Consider the following 12,881-nt stretch of genomic DNA (forward strand, 5'->3'; position numbering starts at 1 on the left):
CTGTCGGACTCAAATACGCTTTTCTCTACAATAAATCCTACCCCGTAATCGTAAATGCCAGCTTAACAAACCGAGAACTTGCGTTTTACTAAATAAACTGTGGAAGTATAGGAAAGCCATCGGGTACTCTCTCGAAGATATTTCTGGTATATCTCCAAATCTATGCATGCGCCGAATTCACTTAGAAGACGATTCCAAATCGTCAGTGGAACAACAAAGGAGGCTAAACCCGAATTTGAAAGAATTTGTTAAGAAGGAAATTATCAAACTTTTAGATGATGGAGTCATCTACCCAATTTCGGATAGCAACTGGGTGAGCCCCGTGCATATTGTACCAAAGAAAGGTGGAATTACAGTGGTAAAGAATGATAAAAACGAACTCATTCCTACACGAGCTGTCACTGGACATCGAATGTGTATCGATTATAGAAAACTAAACGCTTCCACCAGAAAAGATCACTTTTCTTTACCCTTCATTGATCAAATGTTGGAAAGATTGGCAAATCACCAATACTACTGTTTTCTTGACGGATATCGGGATTTTTCCAAATCCCTATACATCCTGACGATCAAGAAAAGACTACCTTTACATGCCCGTACGAAACATTCATATACCGCAAAATGCCATTCGGTCTTTGTAATGCTCATGCCACTTTCCAACGATGCATGATGTCAATCTTTACGGACATGATAGAAGATTTCATGGAAGTCTGATATCACTCAAATTACCCTAATGAGTGAATTACTCTCTCAAATAAGATGTTCAGTTGTAGTACTTAGGGATCGAATCTACAAAGAGCTAGGGAACCTAATAAATCTAATCAGATTAGTTAAGCTAGGTTGTTTAAGCTAGGTTGTTTAATGATTAGTTAAGCTAGGTTGTTTAATGATTGATTGATTGGAGTTTTGGTACTTAAATTGAAATAGCTAAACTTAGGGTTTTTAATCAGGTAATCAGGATAATAATCCTACAGATGCCTAATAAGTTGTATGCATGACATTATAGAGCTCAACACTTAATAACAAACCATTAGGCTTTCGTTTTCCAAGTTTGTGTATTGACTAGTGTCGATCGATTATTCTATAGGAACATCGATCGTTACACTTATTGAAACGTCGACCGATTATTCGATTCGAATATCGATCGACGCTCTTGGTCAAGCGTTAATGTGCGGATTGTATATGCGCACTAAGCTTCCTAGATCAGCGCTCGCCTTACTCTGGCAATCTTAGCTCAGTTAGGATGGATTCAGTGTGAGATGCAAGCTATCGCTTATGTCTACAACTCCTAGGGCAAGTTCTAGGTAGGTTATCTAGAAACAAACACTAATGACAATCCTAAAGATGAATATCACAACTTAGCAATCTATAGTTGGGGCTAATCCCTCATAACGTATTTAAACCCTAAAATCTAACAAGAGAACTACCCAGACATGGCTAAGCAATTCATAACAACAATAAGGTATAAAAACTGCATAGATAAATAAATAGATATCAATGGAGTTCCAATCATAAATCTCTTTGGATCTTCTCTCCAATCTACTAATTATCCTAGAAAATCTTTGCTGTAAAATCAGTAAAACAAGAAAACACACTTTGCCTCTAACATGTTGGCAAAGCTTTATATAATTAGGTTAAAACTCGTCAGGGGTAATCATGCAAATAGGTGAAGACTTGGGCTCTAAGTCGGCTTAGACCAAACGGGCTTTCTGCGCGCTTCGCTGTCAATCGATGTCAAGATGTGAACATCGATCGATTATTCTTCTTCAATGTCGACCGATGGTCGTGCTCGATGTTCACCTCGGGTGCTTACTCCAAATATCTCCAAAATGCTCCAAAATCATCATTTTCCTCCAAATCACTCCTGGTCCTCTAAATATGCTAAATAGCTCTATAATATAATAATTAGTAGTTAAAACACTTATAAACCATGGGTAAAAGTGGGTCAAATCAATGGTCTATCAACTCCCCCAGACTTACCCTTTTGCTTCTCCTCAAGCAAAACATATAGGCAGTCTCTCTGAAATAGGTTTGAAAACAGCAGGGTCTCACATAATTTTAAACTTAAAATCAACACTTAGACAGTCCTAGTCTCAGAAGCAACCAAGTTCATCTAGTCAACAACTTAACAAATCATGTCTGACAATCCCCTCTACCAACCTCAATTCTTACATAAATAAAGTGTAGGCTTTACCTTGGGAGTATGGATCACAAGATGCAAGGATGCTCAAACAATTACCTGGACCTGCAGGTAAACAATAGTCTCTATCCTCTCTCTCTACTAATTTTCTCTCTTAGTTAAAGTCTGTTTTATTGCAAGATCATTGACCAAGATTGGACAGGCTTCCATGAATCAAGCTTTAATGGTCTTAGCCACCAAATCCTGTTCACTTCTTTTTGACCTATATCCTAGGATTATTTGTGAATCAAGCCTTAATGGTTGTAGCCACCATGTCCTGTTCTAATCCTTTACCTATAGAATTCTTATGAAGCAAGCCTTAATGGTTGTAGCCACCAAGTCATGTTCGAATCCCTTCCTAATAAATCTATCTATATATATTATTATTATTATTATTTTTTTTTTTTTTTGTAACTATATCTATAATTTTATCTATATTTCGAAAATAGAGAGAGAAATTGTGATAAATCTATATAAGGCTTTACCTTCCAGACTTGTTTGAAGAATCAGATCTCATGTATACCAAGCCCCAAGACAAGCAGAGTTGAGCTCAATTAGGTTGGAGGTCAGCTTTGGTTCCTTCAAACACTCTCAGCAAGTGTAGCATAGTTGACAGGTTGATCCACTTTGGTATCTTTAGTACTATCTACAACTAGTAAGTCTAGAATGGTGTGGTAAGATAGCAAGCAAAATCAATAAGTTGTTCATCCCCTTCTTGACTCAATAAATTTTTTTTTTTTTGAAAACATTTTCATAAGACTCATGAATAAACTACTATCAGTAAACCTCCCCCCAGACTTAAACTACACTGTCCCCAGTGTAAATTCAATCAGAGTTATGGTAATAACTAAATCATAAGGACTCAATGTAACAAGTTAGAACAATATACCAGACCGGAATGGATGTCGATCGATGTAAAGGTGTTGATATCGGTCGCGGCAGGTGATGTTCTGTCGATGTTGGTAGTGTTTCGTCGGTCGATACTCACAGCAATCGTCTACTTGGATCTCTCTTTTTTTTTATGACCTGAATTAATTAAAAACCAACTTAAATACTAGATTAATAAAAACTAATTAAATATTACCTAATAATGGGTTGCCTCCCACTCAGCGCTTTGTTATAGTCATTTAACTTCACTTTTAGAGGTGATTCGAATAGTAATGTGGAAAGTTGGAACTTGCTGGGAAACAAGTCTCCATCTTTTCTCTGCGCTTGTTGAACCATGTACCAGTGAAGTCTCTCATTCCTTCATCTCCTCTATGCCATCTGTCCTTCATTGTTGCAGTTGTGTTCTCTGTCTTCTGTAATCTGTCTCCAAGACTTTCAAAGTTGAACTGATGTCTCATAAGTGTGGCGTAAGTGTCAGCTGAAATTTCCTATCCATGGTTGTGTGTATCAGACATGTCTGATGTCACCTTTGGTACTAGCCTGCCTCGGTTTGTAGCTTCGTCGACCGATGTGCGTCTATGATTGTTGGTCGATTTGTTGTTGCGTATGTCGATAGATGCTGATGCTTCTGGTCGACGAGCGATGTATCCCTGAATCTCTACTATCTCCCTCTGTATTGCTTCTATCTGAGAAGACAAAGACCTTGTTGGGGTCAAAATCGGTCACGACGGAGTCAATGTCTAAAAGTCCCCGGAAAGTATTTCTCGCAATATCAATTTCGTATAATTTTTATTGAAAAGGTTATACGACGAGTTATCGATATATTTTATCGACAACAAGACGCAAACATTGTTGGGGTCAAAAACAGTTATCTCGAAATAAACTTCCAAAAATTGTGTGTCTGTACGAAAGATTTCTCAACACACTCTCGACAAAAGCTCCTGAGCAAAAGACTCGAGAGAAATGGATCACGGAACCAAACACGCAGTCCAACTCGTTTGCTCGGAGCTTTTGAGGTGCAGAACTGCACAGACACGTCATATGTTTAGCTATGGATGAAGATCTTCCCATGGTTTGATTGAGTCCATATTTTGACACAAGATAGATATTTGAGTTAGCTTTCCAATGCCACCGGTCTGCGGTCAATCAGCATCCTAAAGCATAAGTTATGCCCGTTTTATTGAAGGGTGGACAGAGCTGGATCGACTGAACCAACTCGGTGGATGGCCGAGCTGGATCGACTGAACCAGTCCAGCTCGGCAGATGGCCGACCTGGATGGACCACGCGACCATCTCAGCCATCCGTCGAGCTGGACTGGTTCAGCTCGGCGGATGGCCAAGCTGGATCGAACACGCGACCAGCTCAGCCATCCGCCGAGCTGTACCGACCAGCTCGACCATCCGACGAGCTGGACTAGTCCAGTTTGGCAGATGGCCGAGCTGAATTGAACACGTGACCAGCTCGGCGGATGGCCGAGCTGGATCGAACACGCGACCAGCTCGGTCATCTGCCGAGCCGGATGCCCGAGCAGGATCGAACACGCGACCTGCTCGGCCATCCGCCGAACTGGATTGATAATGCGACTAGCTCGGCCATCCGCCGAGCTGAACCAGTCCAGCTAAACCAGCAGTTGAGAGAGTGTATAGGACTTTGCCACCCTTTCCTCCTAACAAGACGCAAACTAAGCGAGAATTGGATAAAGCGATCTGCAAGAAAGCATTCGTTAAAATTACGCTGGAAATGCCACTAACTGATGCCATAAAAGTATCACCTTCAATAAAGAAGTATGTTAAGGACATGGTATCCAACAGCTTCCCAGCTGCCGAACACAACGTCATGATTGTTTCAGACAAGGTGAGTGCAATAATCCAAGGCGAAACTCCGATCAGGAGACCTGATCCGGGCAGTTTTGTTTTGGATTGCAGCATACAAAACAAGAGTTTTCCTCGATCCCTTTTTGACCTGGGATCCAGCGTAAATCTAATGCCGCACTCTGTCGCGATATCCCTGGGATACGACGAGTTCAAACCAACCAAAATAACTTTGGTTCTTGCTGATAAGTCCGTTAAAGTACCTGAGGGAGTACTAGATGATGTGCCAATAAGGATTAATGACTGTCACGTACCAACGGACTTCGTTATGTTGAAATACCAGAATGAACCAAAAGATTCCCTCATTTTAGGTAGACCACTTCTAGCTACCGCTGGTGCGATCATCGACGTGAAGTAAGGTCGAATATGTCTAAACATTGGAAACATTCCAATGACCTTCGATATGGAAAAACTGATCAGACGACCCTTAATCGATAAACAAACCTCTTACATGGATGAAATCTTTGAGTTGGCTGAAAAAGCCTTCATAGACGTATGCTCAGATGTTCCCATGGAAAAAGTTCTCACATTTACCGAAGAGGAGACGTTTAGCAACAGCAGCAGGGCTGATGAATACGCGCAATTAATGGACGCAAGTGTAGAATTAGCAAATGTCGATGACATGGAGAATGACGATTTGGAAATCAACGTCGATCGATATTTGAAGGCCGCCTTCGATCGACCATCCTCGCTAGAAAACTGGGATCCCGAGAAAGCACCAAAAATTGAGTTAAAGCAACTACCTGCCAGACTCAAATACTCTTTTCTCTAAAATAAATCCTACCCCGTAATCGCAAATGCCAACTTAACAAACCGAGAGCTTGCATTGTTACTAATTAAACTGTGGAAGTATAGGAATGCCATCGGGTACTCTCTCGAGGATATTCCTGGTATATCTCCAAATCTGTGCATGCGCCGAATTCACTTAGAAGACGATTCCAAATCGTCAGTGAAACAACAAAGGAGGCTAAACCCGAATTTGAAAGAAGTTGTTAAGAAGGAAATTATCAAACTTCTAGATGATGGAGTCATCTACCCAATTTCGGATAGCAACTGGGTAAGCCCCGTGCATATTGTACCTAAGAAAGGTGGAATTACAGTGGTAAAGAATGATAAAAACAAACAAATTCCTACACGAACTGTCACTGGACATCGAATGTGTATCGATTATAGAAAACTAAATGCTGCCACCAGAAAAGATCACTTTCCTTTACCCTTCATTGATCAAATGTTGGAAAGATTGGCAAATCACCAATACTACTGTTTTCTTGACAGATACTCGGGATTTTTCCAAATCCCTATACATCCTGATGATCAAGAAAAGACTACCTTTACATGCCCTTACGGAACATTCGTATACCGCAGAATGCCATTCGGTCTTTGTAATGCTCATGCCACTTTCCAACGATGCATGATGTCAATCTTTACGGACATGATAGAAGATTTCATGGAACTCTGATATCACTCAAATTACCCTAAGAAGTGAATTACTCTCTCAAATAAGAGGTTCAGTTGTAATACTTAGGGATCAAATCCACAAAGAGCTAGGGAACCTAATAAATCTAATCAGATTAGTTAAGCTAGGTTGTTTAGTGTTTTAAATGTAAAGTTGCAGGTTTGTGAGCAAGTGATTGCTCGATTGATTGATTGGGGTTTTGGTACTTAAATGGAAATAGCTATTATTCAGGTAATCATGATTATAATTCTACAGATGCATAATAAGTTGTATGCAAGACATTATAGAGCTCAACACTTAATAACAAACCATTAGGCTTTCGCTTTCTAAGTTTGTCTATTGACTAGTGTCGATCGATTGTTCTATAGGAATATCGATCGATACACTTGTTGAAATGTCGACCGATTATTCGATTGGAATATCGACCGACGCTCTTGGTCAAGCGTTAATGCGCGGATTGAATATGCTCACTAAGCTTCCCAGATCATCTCTCGCCTTACTCTAGCAATCTTAGCTCAGTTTAGGATGGATTCAGGATGATATGCAAGCTATCACTTATGTCTACAACTCCTAGGGCAAGTTCTAGGTAGCTAATCTAGAAACAGACATTAATGACAATCCTAAAGATGAATATCACAACTTAGCAATATATAGTTGGTGCTAATCCCTCATAACCTATTTAAACCCTAAAATCTAACAAGAGAACTACTCAGACATGGCTAAGCAATTCATAACAGCAATAAGGTATAAAAACTGCATAGATAAATAAATAGATATAAATGGAGTTCCAATCACAAATCTGTTTGGATCTTCTCTCCAATCTACTAATTATCCTAGAAAACCTTTGCTTTAAAATCAGTAAAACAAGAAAGCACACTTTGCCTCTAACATGTTGACAAAGCTTTATATAATTAGGTTAAAACTCGTCAGGGGTAATCTTGTAAATAGGTGAAGACTTGGGCTCTAAGTCGGCTGAGACCAAATGGGCTTTCTGCGCGCTTCGCTGTCGATCGATGTCAATATGTGAACATCGATCGATTATTCTTCCTCAATGTCGACCGATGGTCGTGCTCGATGGTCATCTCGGGTGCTTACTCCAAATATCTCCAAAATGCTCTAAAATCATCACTTTCCTCCAAATCACTCCTGATCCTATAAATATGCTAAACAGGTCGCTGCACAGTGTAGCTGTGCGGGATGGTCGACGGAGCACTGAGGAGGTTTAGGTTGGGATGAAACTGGATGCTGGCGAGGCCTGCTGAGAAGTCCGTGAGTGCACGGTGGGGTAGCTGTACCAAGTGCCGGCCGTCCTCATCCCTGAAACACCAGTAGCGGTTCCCCTTGAGCCATTGTGCGCTCGTGAGGTGCGCTGCATCCATGTAGAAGATCTGGTCGTTCATCGTAGCATCATCTAGTGGTACTCTGCAGTGTCTGAAGATCGGTGTAAGTAGACTCCCGACCGTCTCCTTCTTCTTTCCCTGGGACTGGAACAGCTTCATCTTGAGCTTGACGAGATGCTCAACGAAAAGGGATCCTAGGTTGAGCCATGTGTCGTCTGCGGGCTCCTCAATGTCCTCGATGTGAACCAATCTCCTCACCGCGTAGTAGACTAATGTGAGCTCATCACCACATAGTAGACTACTAGGTTTCATCTTGCACAACAGAGTGTTGGCAAGGACCTTCATGAAGTAGCGCAGAGTCGGGTGACGAATGTCCGTCTGATGAGCTGAGCCGGAGTCGAAAATGCCCATAGCGATGTGCTCCTAAAAGTGTGACCTCCCTGCGATGTCAAGTACGACGGCGTGCTGAAGCTCGGTGTTCTGGAACACGTAGAATGTGCTGAGAGCGGAGAGAGGGATTCTGTAGTGGATGTCGCGAATGAAGAATGTCAAGATGCCCTCTGTTAGAGGATTTTTGTGTAGGATCTTTGTGAGTACCACAGAACGATGGACAAGGCTAGTATTTGTATTAATTTCGGGAGGATTAGAGAGAAGTAGACTTGAAGAGATGTTTTTATTAGATCAAAGAGCTGGAACTACAACAGTTTTGAGTAAGAACCCTAGTTATAACCGCCTAGCTCTAATCTTTAAGTCTCGAAGTGTCGATCCCTTGCTTTAGGGTTTAGGTTCCCTTTATATAATCTTCCTAAGCCGGGCCTTAGTCGGTTGGAGTAAGTTAAACTCTTCCATATTCGGAAATGTGGAAGGTTCTCATCGGAAGTTTTCCATTTCCCGGAGGAAGGGGGCGATCCTGGGACCGGGCCCGAAAAACACCATAGCGGGGAACCGGGGTTCCTTCTAGCGGGGATCCTGGGAACCGGGGTTCCTTCCAGCAGGGATCCAGAGGCCGGTGTCCTGCCTGGGGTCTGGAGGAATTCAATACCTGAGTATTTTTCCCCAATAGTTTGCCCCTTATTTCTCGATTTCGTCTTCGAACTCGGGGAATAACCTGTGCACTCAAGTCAACCGGAGTTGCTCATTCTCAGCAGGCTTCCCTTAGGCAGGACATCGCTCCAGTAATCATGCGATCCCGGGCTCCACTCAGGTCGGAACCGTACTCTGAACCCGGGGGATGATCAGTTTCCCCTATATCAGACCGGGGTCTAGTGCTACTTGGTCTGATGATTCTTGTCGAAGATGGGAAGCTCTGGGCTTCTGATGATGTCTTGGATACGATGGAGCCTGGAGCTCTGATGTTCCCTAAGGAGGAGCTACATGCGCTGATATGCAGAGGATAGACCGGGGGCTGGGGCCCGTACTAGATGCTCTTTTTATTCTTCCAAAAACGTGCACTTTCCTCTTTATAGGAAGTATTTTCCCTTTTTTCTGCAGAGATCGAGTTTCCTTTTCGCCGCTTATTCTTTAAATCAGGGATTCTTCGAGATATTTGGAAACATCCTTATTTCCTTTTCGGATCCCACGGAAAAAGGGAGCGACCAGGATATAAATAGAGATTCACGATAGTTCCTAGCTGGCCTCAACCCAACTCTAGCGCTGATTCTTAGCTGAGAAAGATGAATCCCGAGCTGCTCTCATTTCTGTCCTCGCTCTTGGGTGGTCGTACTATGCCGCGTCGTCATTTTACCGGTCCTTTCTCGTCCCCCGTTCCATCTTTGGGGAATGTTCTTGAGGCTCATAGTGAAGCGGTTCCGATGGCACCCCTGAGAAGGCTCCGTTCTTGTTTCTTTGATGATGGTCCCCGTTCTGAGATCCGAGAGGGGACCTGGCTAACATAAGGAGGAAGTACTTGATTCATCCTTCAGTGGGGATGAGGAGTCTGACCGAGTTCAAACGCGCTCCGTATCTGGAAGCAGGCTTCCGGGGTGTTATTCCTGCTCTTATAGACGAAGTGTCATCTTTCTTTGGTTTCTGTCCTTCTCAACTTACTCCCCTAACCTGGAGGACTTTAATGGTTATCCAAGTGCTTGGAGAACTCCATGGATTTGCATAATATTTTATACTCTTATTACTTTGCTCCTTTGGCGAACAAAGATGGGTTCTACCATCTTCGATCCAGTGACGGCGCCCCTTTGGTCGAGGAACCTTCGAGGGGTGTCAGAGGTAATCACCCCTTTGGGGATGGTTGGAACAGCCGGTACGTGTTCGTGAAGATTCAGGAGCCAGTGGGTTACCCTACGTGTTGGCGTACCGTGGGTAAGTTTTTCTTCTGAGTTTAGAATTTTACCGTCCTTTCGGGAGCTTGATCCTGACGTTTCAACTCTTGCTTTGTCAGATGTTTCTCACCGGGTTTCCTTTGCTGGAGAAGCAGTGGCGAACCTTATAATCGGAATTCCTCGGCGATTCCGCTGGGTGACCTTTCTGGTGAGCAAGGAGGCCTTGCGTCATAGTCGCGTTTCGGGTAAGCCTTTCCTTTCTATCTGATAAGACTCTGTCTTTGTTTGCTTCTCATGATATATATATTTATGTTTTAGGGATGTGATAAGGTCTCCGGCATCGGTTGTCTTTGACGAGTATCATAAGGTTAAAGCGTGGAGGCGGCGTCTTTCTTATACTCCTCCACCAAGACTAGCGAGGGCCACTTTATCGGCTGGGGGTCTATCTTCTATTTCGTCAACAAGCGCCGAGATTATGCCTAATCGGGACCTTCTGGCAGATGCTCATCAGAGATTGACTAGCGAGGCACTCCTTCTCCGTGGCCAGGTACAAGACATGATGGCTTGCCGGGACCTACTAATTCAACAAGTGAGAGCTTCGACTAGGTGGGAGCTTATGAAGGAATGGCTGCAGAAGCGCGTAGATCATTGGAATCTGGAAGAAGAATATCGGCATCACCTATTTTTATCTGGAGGGTTTAACCATCGATCTGAGGATCTCTCCCAGGCTGCAACCCCGAGATTTGTTATAGGGTCGCGATTCTCGGAGGGACCTTCTTTCTGATTTATCTTTTGAGACTTTGGTTTTTGTCGCTTTCTTTTGAATAAAGGCGCTCTTCATAGCCCGCTCCTTGACTTTATGAATAATAATGCTTCATGTTTTACCCTTTTATTAACTCCTTGCTGTTACTTCGCTCCTGCACGCTTTTTCTTTTGAAAAATATTTTTTCGCCTGTTACTCGATCGAGGTGGGACTTTGTAGTCTATGATCCCTCTTTTTTCATAGGTTGAATGATAGGATCTGAGGAGATATGCTAATAATAAGTAGGTTTTCGGGCTAGAATGTGGACTGTTTGGAGTCTGGAGAATGATCTCGTAACCCGGAGGTTGCATGAGGACCCGGGGATCATCGGAGATGGAGGCACAGAGGCTCTCTTAGGATCCTTAGATCGTGTTTGGGACCCGGAGGTTCCTGTCAGACCACGAGGTCTTTTATCTGGGACCCGGAGGTCTTTTCTCTAGGTCCTGAGACCGAGACTGGGGCCCGGAGGCGATGTAGGAATCCGAATATTCTCTGATTAGATTCGGAGATCGTGGTTGGAACCCGGAGGTTTCTGTGATTGGACCCGGAGGTCGTATGTGAATACATGGTTTTTCCCTTAGATCCGGAGATCGTATAGGGACCCTGGTGTATTTGGACCCTGTGGTCGTGTGGGAAACCGGAGTTCCTTTAGGGATGTAATGACCCCGATGCACCCTAGGCTGCACAGGGGTTCTATTCTCTCTTCTAGAATCGTATTAGCCCTTTGAGGCTGTGTTGGAACCCGAAGGTTTGGATCCGGAGATCGCTTGTTGGAACCCGGAGGTTCTTTGAAGTTGTAATGACCCCGATGCGCCCGAGGCTGCACAGAGGTTCTGACTTCTTTTATCTTTGGAACCCTGAGGCCAAATAGGAACCCGGAGATTCTTCCTTAGATCTTGAGATTCTTTGATTGGAACCCGGAGGCTACGAGGTAACCCGAAGGTTCTTCCTTAGATTTTATGCGTAGGACCCGTAGTCGTTTGGAGAACCATGGGTTTCCTTTTTCGATCGGGGGCTCGCATAAGGACCTGGAGTTCCTTGGGAACCCGAAATGTTTTGTTTTTTTGCAGGGACCGTACTCCGCCTTCCTAGGCAAGGCTACTACCGGTACCAGTTTCGATTTCGCATTCTTCCGCTCGGAGGCTGGCCACTATTGAGTTCCTATGCTGTATTCTACTTCTGTAGGAAGTCACTGACAGGCTTAGAGGGTGCTGGTGTGGGTGTTATGACCCAAGTGCCAGGCTTACGCTGCTTTCCACGTCTGGAGAAGCAGGATTTTGATTGCTCCCTGTATTTCACAGTTTTTTTGCAATGAGTATATACCATGTGTTCCCTGTATCGTGTAGCTCGTAGCGTTTTAATACATGTACTTTTCACATTGGTACTCTGGGGACCCTGATGCGCCTTAGGCTGCACATGGGTTTTGAGTAGTTTTGACAGCATACTCAGGATTGCACATACCCATTCTTGTTTTATGTCTCATACCTGTTTTGATTCTTTGTAGGTGTGCCACTGTGGTCGTGCCACTTTTTGTGAGGGTTGGCCAGGATCGGAGGTCTCTGGAGACCTGATCCAGCTCGTATGCCCTTTTAAGTAAAATGATTTCCCCTCTGCTTTTATAGTCGGAATTATTTTATTATAAGCTTTGTCCGGAGACGTTTAGCATACATAGGAGTAGGAAATCATAATTCTTAAATAGTATATAGTAGTAAAGAAATCATGATCCGGAGACCGTATTAAAAATGATAGGCTTTGAGGTGTAGGGCGTTCCAGCAGTTGGGTTGTATTTTACCTTTGCTATCTTGAAGCCTGTAGGCGCCTGCTCTCCGCACCTCGATGACCTTATAGGGTCCTTCCCACCCTGGGGTGAGTTTCCCCGTTCCTTTTTCTGCTCGTCGTAGAACCTAGTCCCCTTGCTGAAAGGTTCTTGCTGGTAGGACTAGTTTCTCAGTCGAGCCGCATCTTTTTTTCCGTCGAGCAAGTCGAGGCTTAGCGCCATCAGCTCGTTATTCTCCTCCTGAGACGTAGATCCGGAGACCGTTGTTCTTACGTGCATCTCTGTAGGTACAAT

General features: G+C 43.5%; 1 protein-coding gene across 1 annotated transcript; it reads left to right on the top strand.

The window, feature by feature from the left end:
• Positions 1–4,865: 4,865 nt before the first annotated feature.
• LOC106344778 lies at positions 4,866–5,711 on the top strand. The gene is made up of 2 exons (XM_013784088.1): positions 4,866–5,293; positions 5,360–5,711. Exons 1-2 carry the CDS (start codon positions 4,866–4,868, stop codon positions 5,709–5,711), a joined length of 780 nt encoding a protein of 259 aa, XP_013639542.1.
• Positions 5,712–12,881: the final 7,170 nt, after the last annotated feature.

The sequence above is a fragment of the Brassica oleracea genome, chromosome C5 (genome assembly GCF_000695525.1).
Source record: "Brassica oleracea var. oleracea cultivar TO1000 chromosome C5, BOL, whole genome shotgun sequence".
In the NCBI taxonomy this organism is placed as follows: Eukaryota; Viridiplantae; Streptophyta; class Magnoliopsida; order Brassicales; family Brassicaceae; genus Brassica; species Brassica oleracea.

Coding starts and splice junctions, on each gene's coding strand:
- LOC106344778 (XM_013784088.1), top strand. CDS start 4,866: ATGGTATCCAACAGCTTCCCAGCTGCCGAACACAACGTCATGATTGTT. Junction 5,294..5,359: donor GGTGCGATCATCGACGTGAA/GTAAGGTCGAAT, acceptor AAAACTGATCAG/ACGACCCTTAATCGATAAAC.